This window comes from Thunnus thynnus, chromosome 22, assembly GCF_963924715.1.
Source record: "Thunnus thynnus chromosome 22, fThuThy2.1, whole genome shotgun sequence".
Taxonomy (NCBI): Eukaryota; Metazoa; Chordata; class Actinopteri; order Scombriformes; family Scombridae; genus Thunnus; species Thunnus thynnus.
Genome location: NC_089538.1, coordinates 9,578,049 through 9,594,846, shown reverse-complemented (window position 1 = coordinate 9,594,846; position 16,798 = coordinate 9,578,049). Strand labels below are relative to the sequence as shown.

The window sequence follows — 16,798 nt, the reverse complement described above, 5'->3', positions numbered from 1 at the left end:
GAAGTAGCTCGTAGTGAGGCTGCCAGGAAAAACACTTTCCTTTGGAGAGAACAATTCATCTGTGCCCCTCTTGGGGGACGGAGTAAAGGGTGCTGGGGAGGTCAGTCTTATTGCCCACCAACCGACCCTGGCACATACTCATGAAAGTTAAACAAGAGAAAGCGAATACACTTTGGAGTCTGAGATCCGCCTCCTGGGTCGCTTGCTAATTAAGCTGCGTTTGTCTTGGCTTCGAATCAAGCTTAATATTGAACCAAGATCCAACATAGAACAGCGCTACAGGCGAGTAGAGACCAAAATCGACTGAATGCTGAAAGGAATCACAAGTGTGGCTCCTGGGAGTCTGCAGGCTCCTCGTTTGAAGACATGTTAGAATGATGCATGTAGCAAAAGAAGGCCTGGGTGATATTCAATTGAAAAAAACTGTCCTGTCATCCAAATGAATGTGAGATAATAGTAATAACTCAGTTCTGACCCTGAATATCTCATAAAAGTCACTCTCAATCACTGTCAGTCTCCTTCATCTTTTCTGTATTATCATGGCACCAGATTTTAAAGGGTCAAAGAATGGCTTTCTTTCATGATTCTGTCCAACAGAGACAGAAGTGAAAATTACAGTGATTACAACAATTTCAAGAAATTAAGTGTTATTCTTCTTTAAAAGGTAAATATTTACACCAATAACAGTGGTTTAGTTCAACATTTTAGAACATTCAGATATTTGTTTTCTTTTTAATAGTTGGATAGTTGTTTTCTTTTTAATAGTTGGATAAGAAGATTGATACCACTTTCATCTGGAGCTAGAGCCAGGGTGCAATTAGCCTAGTTTAGAATAAAGACAGGAAGCAGGGGGAGACTGGTTCTCTTCAAAGTCCAAAAATACACTTAACAACACCTCTAAAGCTCATAAATAAACAAATGATATATTATTTGTTTAATCCATACACAAACACCAATGTAAAAATTACAGTTTTTTGTTTTAGAGGCAGTTACATGGTGTATGTATGTCTTGGAAAACAGTTTTCCATCCGTCCAATACTATTGTGCAGTGTCTCCGCTGGTTGCATGCCAACCTCACTAAGGGGTTGACTACAGTCAGTACTTGACTGACTTGTCTACATGACTGCAGATTCGCTGAAGTTGGCTGTTGGCTGAAATAGTTGCAGCATGTCACTCTCCTTAAAGCCACAACTTGTCATTTTTACATTACAAATGAAATAGTACATAGTGTTCATTACTGAACTTCAGAGGTGCCTCAAGGCAGATTTTTGGAGCGAGCTAGGCTAGCTATTTCCCCCTGTTTCTAGTCTTCATGCTAAGCTAAGATAAGCTAACCACCTTCTGGCTCAAGATTCATACTTAGCGTACTGACATTTTCTAATCTAAGTCTCAGAATGAGAGTGACTGTTGAAACTAAACGTCAAACTAATTCTTTAATGAGTAAGTTGCATCACTACTAAGGCACCTTCTTTGCACCTGTGTGTTGATGGCAAAAATAATGTAACCAATTTATTCTAATAAATCTCAAGAAGAGCAACTGAGGCTTGGATGGCATAAATACAGTACGTGGGAGTAGATATATAAATACCCTTTCTGTGATGTTTGGTTTGAAAATGACTGGCTGATGCAAATTCAAAAATGTGTTGAGGTCAGTGTATCATAAATCACACTGCTGCTTGGTTACAATATAAAAACCAAATGCTGTAAAGATAGCTGTTTGTGGTTTCTAACTGCAGTACTGCGAGTATGTACCATAGCATTTAAATTCCTCATTTCTAATGGACTTTTTAAATGGTTTTTCCATTAAGTCTACCTTTGGGATATAACAACATGTAAAAACCAAATATACTGTCAAATATAATATAGGTAGGGCAAAGTTAACATGAGTATTACACTAAACAACAAGAAAGTGAATGATCTCTGGTCCCCTTCTTAAAACTGAAAATGACCTCTGCCTGATCTGTAAGGCTATCATGCACATGTCAATGTTAAAAAAGGCCTAATGATCCTGCTTTAAAGTGTGATGGCGAGTTCAAGCAGATCTGTTGTTTCAAAAGAAATGTCACTATATTTGATCAGTGTTCAAAGGGTGTCGAAGGCTGCTGAATATTCTATATGTTAAGGTCAAAGGGTCATTTACTGAAGCATGGAAGCTTGTGAGATGTGTGTAACAAGGACTTTTCACCTTTCACCTGACTGAGGAGGTCATATATTATGAGCGTATAAATCAGAAAAACCTGAGTATAATCATGTCGATTATATAATGTCATTACAGCAAACAGAAAAGTGCAACACCAATATTCACCTCAAGATTGCATTTCTGTTAGCGATAACGTAATACCGCCCAAAAACCTTTGATCAATTTTAACAGATTCCTCTCAAATTGCGCCGGGACCAATCCCATCACAAAGGAATGATGAGATAGGCGAGCTAGACGTCAGTTTCTGTGACAACAACAGTTCACCCCTCTCTCACTCCCACCAATTAGATAAAACATCTGGGTGAGAGATCGGCTTAAGAAAACTGCTACGGCCCGGACAAATGTCTCATCAAAGGTGATGACAGAGTGGGAGTAATGTGATGCAAAAAAGCCACCCCACCCTAGAACATGAAACGTGTGTGTGTGTGTGTATGTGTGTGTTACTGTGAGTGTTAAGTGTGTGTTTGCATGTGCTGCCCTGTTTCACATCAAGCTAGGTCAACCCACAGTCAGATTACACCTCCACTCCCAGTGTCCCACGATCATCATTCACTTGTATTCATTACTGAGGTGTAATATAGCTGATTTCTCACTCCTCTGGTGTGGTGTGTTACGTAAACACACCGCAACAGATTTATTGGCTGATTTAGTTTTTATCTGACATTTCCATTTATTCTTTATGTAGGTTATAAAGGAGAGAAAGTTGGAGTATGACGTTTAGGTCTGAAATTGAAAAGCAGACTGGTGGAATTCACCACTGTGATAATCGACGTTAAGAGCAGTGTCTTCTCAACAGGCACTTACTGGGTCTTCTGGTTTTTGGCTGCTGTCATGGAGGGGCTCTTCAGGGAGATGGTCTCTTCTAATCAGAGTGAACTCTCTGATGAATACTGCATCTCCATCATTGGCCCACACAGCAACCTGAAAAACAAAGATCCAGTCATGAGTATCCTGTAGGTCAATACAGATAATGTATGTTTGCATACAGGTACCAAAGATGGAAGTTTTGCAACTGCTGACCAGAGGGGACTCTGGAAGTCTATGAAAGTAAGGGCCTCAGTCACTGGTCATTTCTCATGTGTACAACAGAGCACCACACCATGAATGCCTTTGAGGAGTGACAGTCAGAGAGTGTGCACTGTTATCCCCATTTGTAAAATTCATTACGTTGAGACTATGAAGACATGCAAAAGCTATAACGTTCTTGGAGAAAGATCAAGGAGGCAGTGTGATGCAGCCAGATGAGGCTATGACAGCAAGCTTTTCATCCTGCCCTCAAGTGCAGCCATTTGGAACAGGTATAAACAGTTTTGCATTCAGACATGGTCAGGCAGCACTTACAGCCTTCTACTTAGTTTGTTCACGCAATATGCAGCAAGGAAGAGCATAGAGCCATGTTTAAAATTATGATATTATGAAAATCTAAAGAAGTTGCTGAAACATCCGGTTGTTTTCACTCCAGATGAGTGATTTTGTGGATCATGGGCATACCTTTATAGATACCTTCAAAGATTCAACAAGACTAGGTCAAAACCTAGTACAAAGGAAACCGATTATAGTGATCACGTCTGTCCGTGTCAAATTGATCACTATAAGCGGATGATTATTATAACTGATTTTTTTATTTTATTTATTTTTTTACATCTTCTGATCAGAGATGTACAACCCTGCCATGAGGGAGGACAAAAATATTACTAGAAGACACTGTTTGATAATGTTAAAAGTAAATTTCAGCTATGTTGTTAACCCCCGGACTCATTTTAAAAAGGATGAGAGAAAGAGAAAGAGAGAGAGAGAGTGAGAGAGAAGCAGTGGTCGAGCGAGCTAGAGAGTGGATGAGGAGAGCAAGCAGTGGTAGCAGTGAATGAGAGGAATAAAAAGTTATTTTCTGATTGTTTCACAGAGGTTACAAATAAACATGCCCACACCCCGCACCTCTGCACAAACCTGCGGAGGATTATAACTATTCTAATTGTCTGTTAACTCCCCCTGCTCTTTCATCTGTTTCTGTCTGCAGATGTCTGTAAACATATGGTCTCATCCATATGTTTATGTAGGATTAGCATGCTAGGATAACAGTCTGTCAGCTGTGTGACTTTATATCTGCGTAGTGACATCTTTCAGAGCACACTGTAAACACACCTGTCACCTGCCTAGCATAGTGCTGTTAAACCGGAAAACCGCAGCTACACCTTATTTTAATACGGTCTATGGGCTACACACAGCACAACACAGCTATGCTAACAATGCTAGCCATGCTAACTAGCTGCCAGCCACCATGCAGGCTGGTAAAATGGATTTGTTGCGTCTCTTTGTATCCGCAGGTTGGTGCTCTTGTCAGTGTTGGGGCCTCAGTGTGAGACACTTAGGTCAGTAAATGTGTGTTTTTAAAATTTATTGCGGGACTGCAGTCTGTGAGCTGCGCTCGAGGCTCCACTGTAAACGCCCCCTGAAGACATAATTGAAACTGTGGTGCCGATTCATATTGAAAAAGCAATAGCTAATGAGGAAACTCCAACCGCCAACCAATGGTGCAACTTCATCAGTCAGTCAGTCAGTCAGTCAATCAGTCAGTGACAGACATTCGGGGTTATAGGAATGGTCTGTGGCCGGTCCAGCCAAAAATGAGAACAGAGTTTGTCACACAGCATAACTCATTTCACAAAACAAGGCATTTTGAGTATTTCACATTGTGACTGCATTTGACCAGCACCTGACTGAAATATTCTACTTTCCTCATACTAGGTTTTCCATAAATCTGGCAATAGCAATGTTATGTGACTGTATTAACAATTATTTCTGAGGATGAAGGATGGGTCACTTGTCTGAAGTATTGTCACTGAATATACCTGTACATTTAATGACAATATCCATTAGTTTTGTGAACATGGTTTCTAGCCATTCTTCTGTATGGGATTAAATAAAAAGAAGGAAGGAACCACTAAACCAGAGCACAGTGATGCAATAAACTTTTTATTTTTGTTCCAGCAAATTTATCTATTTCACGACTTTATTCTGGAGCAACAGTTATTGTGGGAAATTTAAGTAAATTGTAGTAAAAACTTCTGTTTCTGTTTGCAATTATTTACCGAGCATATTGCGTGTTTTCTTTTGGTTTGTGTTCTCAACCGCACGTCTCTCTTGATGAGGGGAATCTGGAATTCACAGCACAAGGGATCTGATATCAGAAGACGTAGTAACCCATCTCTACAGGGAGACGGGTGGGGGTTGAGGGGCATCTTGGATAGGGCCCATTAGCAACACAGCAGGGCCCGCATTCTCAAGGATGCACAGAGAGCGGGCCCTCAGCTGCTCTCCGTGGGTCATAAACACCCTGTAATGACCCGGTCAACTGCCTGCCTCCTGGGCCTGTGCCAAGGCAGAGGGAAGCAGAGCAAGGGATGTGGGTTTGGGGTACTTGTGGTTCTTTACATTGTCGGGGGTTGCAAATTTTAGTTGTGGGGCAAAAAAAATTGCTGCTAAGCAACTGCAGCAAAACTTACACCAGCTTTCTGTGGGAAAGAGCCACAGAGTGGACTCTTAAATAAGACAAATCAAATCTGGTCTAAAGCCCTACACTCAGCACTGCTTAGCTGCAGTCACTTAAGACTGTGGAGGCATTTGTAACAACACATAAGTCACTGCAGTAAAATGTGGGCATTGGCCTCCTTGGATGACCACCAACATAATGTACAGGCACATTTTTGTTAGTTATGGATCTGCATATGGGGCAGCTGTTGGGCAACAACGTAACACAAAAGATGAATAAAAGATAAAAAATGTTAAACTGCACTTATTATTATTAATAGCAACCTGAAAAGTAGCTCTGTGTAGGAGCCTGCAAGTCAGAAATGAGAAGAATGAGTGCAAAAACTCATCTTACACTTGTGAGAAACTGGCAAAATACATCGCTGGGAGCAATTTCACATGTTTCTTACATTGTCTCAACAGTTTAAAGACCTTCAAACAATATAGCCCAAAGCATGCATGCATTTAGCATGGGAAAGTAAATGACTGATATGAGAAACCTTTATCAAAATACAGCTCACTATTGCATGTCTGAATACAACATGAGATCTCTGCTGACGTGCCTAATGCTGCACTGAGGCGTGTCCTCTCTGCCACCAACGCTGAAATATAAAATGTTACACAACCACAAGCCAGGGGTAAAGCGAACATAAGTCAAGCATACGAACATTAATAGAAGCTTTGCTGATGTATGTGTGTATGTGTGTGTGTGTCAGCTAAGATGTGCTGAAAACCACTTAAGTGACCAGATGTCCTTGCTCAAGGCTAAATGGAGGCCCAGCTGAGATGGAAATGCTGATTGTGTCTTACTCAAGAGATTTTTCGCCGCCCGTCCTCCTAAATTATTTTCTCACACACTTTTAGTGTCTTAACACCAGACAAATCTGACAACCATTTTCTTGTCATTTTGAAGTTTGCATCCATCTTTCTTAAAGACGTGGGATATGCTGGAACCAGACTCAACTACAGGCTAATGGTGCATGACAGCTAAACTCTCCCTTACTGGAGTCTTAAAAGAGGGATCTATCAAACTCGGTTTCCCTAAGAAAACAAGCTGGCTGTTCAGTGCCAACGTCAAGCATCATGCACACCCCCACTGAACTACACTATTAGGAACTGGCAGAGGACTCAATATTAACAGAGTCCAAGCACTGGGTTATACTATTATGTAAGGAAAAGGGGTGGAGGGCACTGACAACATCCTTTAATTGCATGTCTCCGGTTTTGCCCTTTTCAGCTTATTGTTTTAGTTTTGGTTTACTCTTACTGCTTTCATAAACTTTATTTCCAGCCACAGCAGGTAGCTGTTTTCAATGAAAAAACATATAATAAACAGTGATAAACCCACTGTACACAACTTGCTCAGCAAAAAATGACACAAAGATAAAGTTAGCTACTAGCTTGTGAACAGAGCATTTAGCAGCTAATGAGCCAGATGTAAATAGACTATTGTTTGCTAACATGTTACCCAGGAAAACTATTTAAGATAGCATGTCAATGTTGTGTTTACGAATTGTTAATGAAGGTTTAACCATGTGCTTTGAGTTGCCTTAATATAATCATAAAAATGTTCAGTTGCCAGGAGCGGATACAAATAAATACATTGGCAGTGAACAGTTTGCAGATTCATTCAAACGTTTCATCATTGTTGATTTTTTTTTAAAACTTGATCTGGATGGCATAACTTTTACTACAACAACTAATTTGCATGATATGAACATAATTATTCAGAGAAATGGTTGTTATTTGGAATTTATTTGAACAACTGGAGGGTGGTAGCCCCCTTTTCACACCATGAAGTCTCTTTCCTCTATGGTAATGAGTGTGTTAGATTTTGTACAAGCATGCACTAACTCAGGCAATGCTTGAGTTTATTTGAAATGAACATGACAGAGGTTAAGAAAACACACACTCATGGTTCGACAGAGCCCCATAATTGAAAGAACCAACTCCAACAGGCATCCCAGTCTCCAAAACTATACATGTGAGACTCAAATCATGTGTGTAAATGTGTATGTTTGTGTCACTGTGACAAAGGGCAAGGGTGAAAGTAAAGCAGGGAACCAGGCCAGTGATTCATTAACCTCTGAGGCGAGTTAGATTTCAAAGAGCACGTCTCAACCGGGGAAGAGGAGAGGAAGTGAACTCAGGGGCAAGTCAGGTCTTCAAAAGCACATAATCAACAGTAATAACACCAACCTGATATTATAATTGAGCTTTCCTATAACGCGGTGCCAGCTTCCACTGTTTGGGTGGAAACTGTGAAAAGCGAGTGACTTTTACCGTTCTACAGTAGACCAAAACCTAGACTTATGTTTCGTGCACTGCTGCCTTTGATTAATAAGATTCCGTCCAATGTTTAAATAAGGACACCCCTTTTTCAAGACTGGCTCCTGTCTGAATGAAACCTAAGAGGAAAAGATATTTTTGCTAATCCACTTTCAAGGGGATTTATGTGAGCTTTCACTTAACACATTTTGGAAGAGGAAACATTGTGGCGTTCTTTTCCTCTCCCTCTCTGTTCCTCTTTTCATAAGCTAGGAAAAAGAGGCCCTTTTTTCTTATCTGAGTACTTTCACCATATCCGTTCCTGGCCCCCACATATCGATCCATGAGAGGATTTTTTCCGCTTACCATGAAGGAACTATGGGATTATGATGCGCTTAGCTTAATATTTGCTCATTACAGACCAAAGCTTCAGCTACTCCAGGATTTTGTGACTGATAAAGGTAAGAATCATAAAGGCCATGACAGAGTCTTGGCTCGTCTTAGGCAACAAGACACCCTTCGGCATAAAGAAGGAAAAAACACTCCTGGTTACAATTTTCACTTCACCCGTTCACACAGGATACCTGTACTGCAAAAGCTCATGACTAAACTCTCTGGGAAACTTAAACAAAAACTGAAACACCATTTTCATCACATTCTCTGATTCCTGATGGATTATTTAGTTATCTTAACGTTCTTCCTCAAACAGCCTTTGAAGATGTACCTTCTGCCCGGCTTCTCTGCCAGATTTCTCTCAACTTGATTTACTGATCTCTGTCTCCCGAGTGCAGGCTGTCCTGTGAGCATGAGGAGAAGAGTGGCAAGAAGCTTAACTTGTCTCCATTGCTGCCCTTCTCAACTCCCACCACTTCTCATCTTGAAGAGCATGAGGAATGAGAAGCCTCTGGTGGGGGGAAGTCTACCTTTGATGATGAAAATGAAAAATTTTCCTGGCGCTGTCATCACATCCCTTTTGCGTTCACGCTCTGTTACTCTCATATTTTAATGTCTTCCTAATGATGCATGAGCACTTCTTTGACACAGCCCTTCAAAGTCCCAATGAAAAAATATTTTTTAGAGCATTCTGCTTGATCAATTTGATGTACATCCCATTGAAACAGGATACTGGTACAGAATGGTAGAGAAAGGCAGGTTTAATTGAACATTTTATTGGATTATCGACTGGAATTTTTATTCATCTGTACACAGGATACTGATATTAAGTGGTGATTGGTCAAATTAACAGCTAACCTTTGCTACATTTTGTTTTTAAACAAGAGTCTACTGCCATGCTAGCAGCAGTGCTTTGAGCTAAATGCTAATATCTGTAACATCTATAACTATAACAATCGTTTTTGCATTGTGCGCATGTTAGCATGCTCACAATTGCAATTTTTAAAGGTGATTATATGTCAATGTTATGTTTACAGCTTGTTGTGCTGCCCCCAGCAGCCAAAAAACCCCTTAATTTTCAATATAGACCTTGGGCAGGTTGATGGTCTATGACAGAGCTAGCATAAATGTATTGCCTTTGGACTGTGGGAGGAAATCAGATCATCTAAATGAAATCTACGCAGAAAACCTTAAATTAGACATTTCTTACTGCCTCACATAGTCAAGGGGATGACACAAGCCGAATAGCAGACTTCATGATGTTGAGTCTCTTTCGGCTCTGCTTCCTCATTTCAACGTGGGCTCCAACAGTGAGGCAAAGAACTCAAAGAGATAGTCCAATGCATTATGTATTTCCTCTGTTTACTAGTACATATCGTGCAGTTCGGTGCTCCACATTGCTACATATGTGTTACTAATCATTCCGTCTCTGCCTCCTAAGAGTCCAAAAAAGGTTATCCATTTAGCTATAACTGCTTTATATGGGTTATACAAAAAGGAGAAGACATTTCATAATTTTTCATATTATTGTCATGAGGATGAGCTGAAAGGCCATATGTGGATGTGTCAGTCATTATCTACAAAAGAAGAGGATCATACAGACGTCACATAATATGATAAAAGACAATTCTATTGGGCCCTGACGTCTTGTAAACTTGAGACAGAGAGGATAAGAGGGCTGATGGCGTCAACATCCTCAATAAAAACAAGGCTTTGACCATTGAGCACTTGGCTTGCAGCAGCACAGTTTCTTCACTCCACTCACTGTATGACAGGCTCTACAGTACTGTTTAAACAGCAGACACAAGCAAGAGCAGATTCTCATGCAAGGGGTTTACTCGTGCTTGTCAGTCGCCATGGCAGTGGAATCAACCATTTCACCTGAACATCACAGCGTCCCATCTGTCCAGTGCAGATGTAGACAAGGTGACAAAGCCCAAAAATATCAAAGTGTGAGGAAGAGGAGCTCCAAAGACTGGTATCCACCAGAGATGGCCTTTGTAAGGAGCAGGTTGCACATTAGGAGGAGGATAATGAACAAAAAAACTGGATGGACTGCTGATGAAGACAGACTTGACACCTGCTGGGAACTTGGAGGCTCGTACAACACATGGAGGATGTTTTTGCCTTGATGGTCTTCAAGATAGCAAATGAGAAGAAAGAGGTGAGAGCTCTAGGTCATACTAATTTTTTTTGTAAGAGAAATGGCTGTAAAGGTCAAATAATTTCAGGTACTTTGTTAAGTATACTGTTTTACAGTTATACTGCATAATACTTGTGTTAATAATGTTTGTTGAATTGCTGACCACTTTAAGTGCTATGGTCAAATTTTCAAAAATTTACTTTTATACTGTACGGTATGTGCCCATTAATACCTATTCTTAGGTTGGAAAAAATATAAAATCCAAAAGGACTGTAAAACCCCTTTTTATTGTAATGTGGAAAAATCTAACAAAGCAGTTAAAGAATTTCAGTAATTCTCAATTTGCAGACTCTGAAAATTTACTGAAAAGTAGAGGAGGTTTTGATGATGCAGGTTATGTTGCAAAAGCCCAACACTATTCTGTCAAAGCAGAGCAATAAAAATTTCAAATGGCCACTGTTTTCAGTGCTGGGTTAGTAAACAGCACTTGAAGACACAAGCAAGCCATGCCTTAGACGTAAGCTAGTGACGTACATTGTAGTGCCGCGACTCATGGCTGGACTTCAGCCTGCCATATACTGTAACATTAATCAACAAAACACTGAATCACCATCGAGTGTATTTGTTCTGACTGTTTATGTCTATCTTATATCTTCCTTTAGGTGTTGCTGTCATCACCTGACAGGAAGCAGTCAGCAAGACATCGACACCCCACAGACTTAACTGTTAATGTCTGTCATAAATACTGCCAATGTGACCCCATCACTGAAAATGTAAAATGACATATACAACATGAGATCACTTTTAAAGGCTTTGTAAATATGTATAATAGTTTTTTCTACACCATGTTTAATAAATATATTTTATGCATTCATGAGTGGTGTAAACTTTTTTATTGACATTCATTTTTGAAGATAGCACAGCATGAAAAGAATAAGGACCAAACACAGGATTGTAACTAGTTGCTGAATCCCTAAACAGTAATATTTTATACGGTATGGTCTCCACCAACTCCTGAGGGAAACATCTGGATCATTTCTGCTAAACGCTTCGCTATGTTCACCAGTTAGTCACTAACTTTGTCTGTCTGCTGTTTTGGTGATGGGCAGGAAGCAGTGCCTTTATATAGTTTTTTCTTGGAGAAACAGCTGCCTGCTGTGGGTGGAAACCAGTTTGATGAGAGCGGTGAGTGAATCAAAGCAGTAAAGTTGCAGGCCAAAAAAACTGCAGAGTTGGATCATAATTCTCTGTGGGTTTGCTACATTACACACAGTCATTTGATCCATTATTCATAGAAAAATATTCATTAGGGCAGCTTTAAAAAGAACAAGCAAAAACAAGAAAAGGTGTCTGAGAGGGAATCTTAGGTTTTTAGAGCCCACTGCCTTACTGTACAGGCTGGGTCACATGGTTTCTCAGTAGAACACAACAGGATAACTCATCTAAAGAGGTTATCATCGATCATTTTACACCATAGTTGTCACCAGCCATTTTTCTTCAACTGTCCTCTGGCTTTTGCGAGAATCCCTTCTGACCACAAGATATCAGCCTGCAACACAAACAGAGACCAAATACTGTAATGGTCACACCGGCTGTGCCCTTACAATAAATCAAAGTTCTTCACTCCTGTGCTGACCAGAAACTTACTGCAACCTGAGCGCTTGACCGGTCCAAGTGAGCAACATTAGCAAGTAGCATATTTCCTGCTAAGTAGACAGGTTAGTCCACCTGCTGACCATGTGTGGGGCCACATGACACATCATGAAGTTTCTGCTTTAGAGGGGAGCTAATGATGCAGCGGGACACCCTAAAAGCCGACATCTCCTGACTTACAATACAAACAGATGGAGCTATGAAATCCAGTGCTGAGGCCTTTGTATCCCATTAGCCAGCGGGGAGACATCCCTATATAAAAATAGCCTCACCACTAAAATTAATCTGTGCACCAGACGTGGTGCGGTTTTCCCGCTCAGGTAACGACTGCTATTATATTTAATGTGGAGGTTTTTAATGAGGCCCTCAAAAGAGCTCTGACAGCTCGGAGAACAGCATGGAGCACAGTGACAACGCCAGTACCAGAACATACTGCAAAACCACAAAATCAAAAGTGTTTTTGCTTAATACGATACATATACCACAGCCACTTCGCGCTTCATTGATTCTCCATGCTTTTCCCTCTGTGGTAGTTATGTGACTGAAATCCTTGATTGGAAAGTTAAAGGGATCCTTCTTTAGTGTAGCAGCACAACAGTGAAGATCTGAAACAGAAAATCAGCAGACTACAAAGTTCCTCTTTAGTCCCTTTTTATCTGGTCAAGGAAAGAAACAAGCAAGCAGAAAATGTCATTCTAATTTAGCGATGTTGCTAGATTTGTACTCCTGTCAAAACAACTTGAAGCAGGCTTTCTAAAAATAAAGTTACACCTCCCAAGTGTCCAAGGGGAGACTTGACACTCCTGACCCTTCGGTTCTTACAGTATACTCCAGCAGCAGGAAACACTGGCAGGCCCACATGGGTTCCCACAGTGATTTCAGTGAGGGCAGAGTTACAGAGCAGTGGAGGGAAGACCACATCCGGTCACATCACATGTCATTTCCTTAAACATGCCAGCTTTTCCTGCAGAAGTTTCTATACAAAGCACACAGGGGATGTAACTGCATGATTTGAGTGTTGAACTAAAAGCTGTTTAGTGAAGCGCAATGGTTGGGAAGATATAGAAACAGAGCTGAGAGCACATGAGATACAAGTCTGTAATGTTCATTGCTTAATGTTTACAATAAAGTCAACAGAATGATGTAGATGTAAGTAGATGTAGTAGTTCATCACTATTAAATAAAATAACTGAAAAGCACTGACATGGATTTCTGTCCTAAATCGTCAAGTTCTTTTCAATATTCCACTGTCGTCTAGCTGTGTTGGTCCAAGCTCTCCTTCCAACGAGTGAAACAAGAAGAAGCAGCTGGGAGGCTTCAGCTGGATTCAGCTTTGACATAATAGCCCCGCTTCAAGACATCCACCCAGTTTGCATCTTCCATCACACCCACTTAAATACAAAAAAGCCACTTGTTTTCCCCACTACTGCCTCTGCCCATGACGGATGGCCTTGGCCCTTTGTTATAGCTGATTCCAGCATGTAACGCAGGCGGGGAGGTTATGTAAGAGTGTGAAACTCAAGAAAGCAGGGGTGGACAATCATGACCAAATCACATTTTCTCACTGGATGAGACTGAGTTAGTTTCCCAAATCATCCATCTTCTCCATCTCTGTCCCTCTGTCTGACCTTAGGTTCAAAAGCAGATTGACTAAATCCATGATTTACAGTAGTTTCCAACTAAGAGCAGCTTCTAAAGGTTATTAATTACAATTTGAGGCCAGGGGTAGGGGGTCTTAAGAAACCATCTGGGCAGGAGTAGAAGCGCAAGCTTATATGTAGAGATTTGAGCAGGATAAATGAATCAGGAACATATTAAATGAAGATATTCTATCTGTGGTCAATGTGCTGCACTGGGGCAACAAGTTAAAATTACACACATATTTAATATTACACCTTGTGTGATAAATGCAATAAGGCAATTTTATGTCTCATCCATTTATTCAGGGAAAATCTTGCCTGTCAAAGCTATTGTGTATATGAAATATAACCATAGAGGAGAGAGGAGAGTTTATTTTTTCCTTTAAAACCCCTTTAAACAACATTTTTAGCCATGCCAGCTAGCAGACTCGAGGGATGGCAATGTCAGTCTGTTGGACCACCTTTGTCCAGAGTGAAATATCTCAACAACTAGAGGATGGACTGCCATGATATTTTGTACAGACATTCATGGTCCCCTGAGGATGAAACCTACTGACTCTGGTGACCCCCTGACTTTTCCTGACCACCAGCAGGTCCAGGTTTTCTTTCTTTTTTTGTAATTAAAAGTGTTTTATTAACTTTTTTAATATAACATAATGAAACACAAAACACACACAAAAAGTCAATAACAGAACAGACAAAACAAAACAAAATAAAACTGGGAAAACAGAATAAGCTACAATTACTTATTAGTAAGAAAAAAAAAACAGTAAACTGTGGAGACAAATGAAAAATCAAAAAAATAAGGGGGCACCATTTATCAATAAATGGGGTAGCACATTGTAGGAATATTTACTTCCTGTTAGGTTCCTTCCTTTAGATAAATCAGAAAATTAGACCAAACTTCATACAATTCACTTAGTAATTATTAGTCGTTGCGATAAGAGATTCAAAAGAGGCGATGTCTGTCATCAATTATCTGTCATCGGGTAAAATTTGTGATTGTCCAATTGTCCATTGGTTTATGACCAAATACTAATTACATTCCTATAAGACTCAACTGTACTTTGTGTTTCGTACTAATTAGAAAATGTTAGCATGCTAACACACTCAACTGAGATGGTGAACATGGTAAACATTACATCTCCTTAGCATAAGCATGTTAGCATCGGCTGTGTCTGAATCTACTCCCTATTTACTAGTGTACTATATTTACCTTAGCCATTTTGTTTGAAATTTTTAAACTTAACAAGTGACATAAATCTCAATTTACTACTCACTTTAGAGTAAACTACTGAGTTTATATTATATAGGGAGTAGTAAATGAGAGAACAAGGGATTGATTTCAGACACAGCCATTGTCATGTTACCATGTTGACATTAGCATTTAACTCAATGCACCCCTGTGGCACAGAACAGCCTAACAAAGCCGCTAGCATAGCTGTAGAGTCTTAGCCTTCTTGATATCCATGTCTAAAATGCTGTGTATTTGGTGTAGATAAGTGTATAATCAAGTGTGAAACACTTGCGTTTAGTCCAATACCCACACAGACACAGACACACACACACACACACACACACACACACTGTAACCAGCCATGAGAGCATCACTGAAAACCAACTCTGCTGCATAGTGAGAGGGTGAACGCTGCATACTATCAAATTAACACAATACTGGCAGCTGTCCAACCATCAGACATGGACAGAGTGGAGTCTGCAGCAGCTGTGTGACAGCCCTCCCTCACAGCTTTTCATTAGTCTGATCGATTCATTGGCCCATGTGCAGCTCTGTTCAGTGGTGTTAAGTAACCATGACCGCTGACTTCTATCAGTAATGAAGCTGTGTGCGATGGCGAGTGTGTGAACACAAGGTCGCCTGCCATGACAAAAGCAGCTACAAAGACGGACGGTGTAGTGGTGTGTTTGAGAGGGCTATAACTAAGAAGTGGATTTCAATTCAGAGTTTCATTTAAAACCACACACACACACACACACATAAACACACACACATCTGTCCTCCTTCATCATATCAGCTCGTAGAAGGATTAAAATTGACAGCTGGGTAGCACAATTACAGCACAATGTTCCACACATAGCAGGCCAACGAGTTCACTGTTCAGTGCATGTGTGCTGCTGCACAACTGATTCAAAACACCAGGGTAGTTTCACACATAAAGGTGACTGTCACTGAATGATTGATGATAACAGTTTATATGGGTTTTTGTAGTGGTGCCCTAGAAATTCTCTAAGGATCTCCTTCATTTGAGAAGTGAAGTTAAATATTTGTCACTGTTTTCCATGGAATAAGAAACGTTAACATGACACTTTATTAATGCTGTCATGTTACAGTTTCATATAACACACAGTACAATATATACCTCCAGTTAATCAGTATCAGCATAATATTTTTGAATGAAACTGCAACTGTTTTAGCCTGAGCTACGCACAAGATCAAACATCTTATCAAGAAAGGAGTAGGAGTAGCAGTTTGAGATCACTCCACCCCTTCATTTGATGAACAAGTTCATACTGACCTGGGAGGTAAAATTATAAGCAGAAATGTTATCCTGAATGAAATATTTCTGGTCTTCAGTTTCTACTTTTTTGCATTTCTTATGATTCTTTGGAAATTTCCACAATTTTTATATGTACAGTGTATAAAATATTTTAAAATACGGACAATAAAAGTTAATAAAATCTTGTCCCAGTGCCATCATTGAAACATGATATTTCTTCTGTGGTGCAACAGTCTGGGTTTTCACACTGTGGTTGTTTGAGCCAATTCTTGAGGGGTGGTCAACAATTGAGTAACACACTGAGATCTGGTCATTTTCTTATATTTTATCCATTTACATAGTATGTCATCCCATTGTAAGCCTGTGCAGGATTGACAGTGGCAGGACCCTTCCATGAAATGCATGCAAGACGTCCATGCCAGACCTCCCAGAAGACCAATCCAGTAATCGCTGTTTT

The 16,798-nt window shown here is 40.2% G+C and overlaps 1 protein-coding gene and 1 long non-coding RNA gene across 5 annotated transcripts in view; one reads left to right on the top strand and one right to left on the bottom strand.

Annotated features, from left to right (window-relative positions):
* Positions 1–16,798, bottom strand: part of LOC137174171 (ADAMTS-like protein 1) — a 103,181-nt gene that overhangs the window by 57,381 nt on the left and 29,002 nt on the right. For all 4 annotated transcript variants that reach the window (XR_010925297.1, XM_067579317.1, XM_067579320.1 and 1 more), the window contains one exon: positions 3,005–3,121. Coding sequence is in view for 3 of the 4 variants with exons in the window: in XM_067579317.1 (XP_067435418.1) it covers positions 3,005–3,121 (117 nt within the window). In the remaining variant the exon portion in view is untranslated. The remainder of the gene's footprint in view (positions 1–3,004; positions 3,122–16,798) is intronic.
* Positions 9,810–11,406, top strand: LOC137174502 (uncharacterized). The gene is made up of 2 exons (XR_010925376.1): positions 9,810–10,553; positions 11,195–11,406. It is a non-coding gene; the product is annotated as an uncharacterized lncRNA (long non-coding RNA).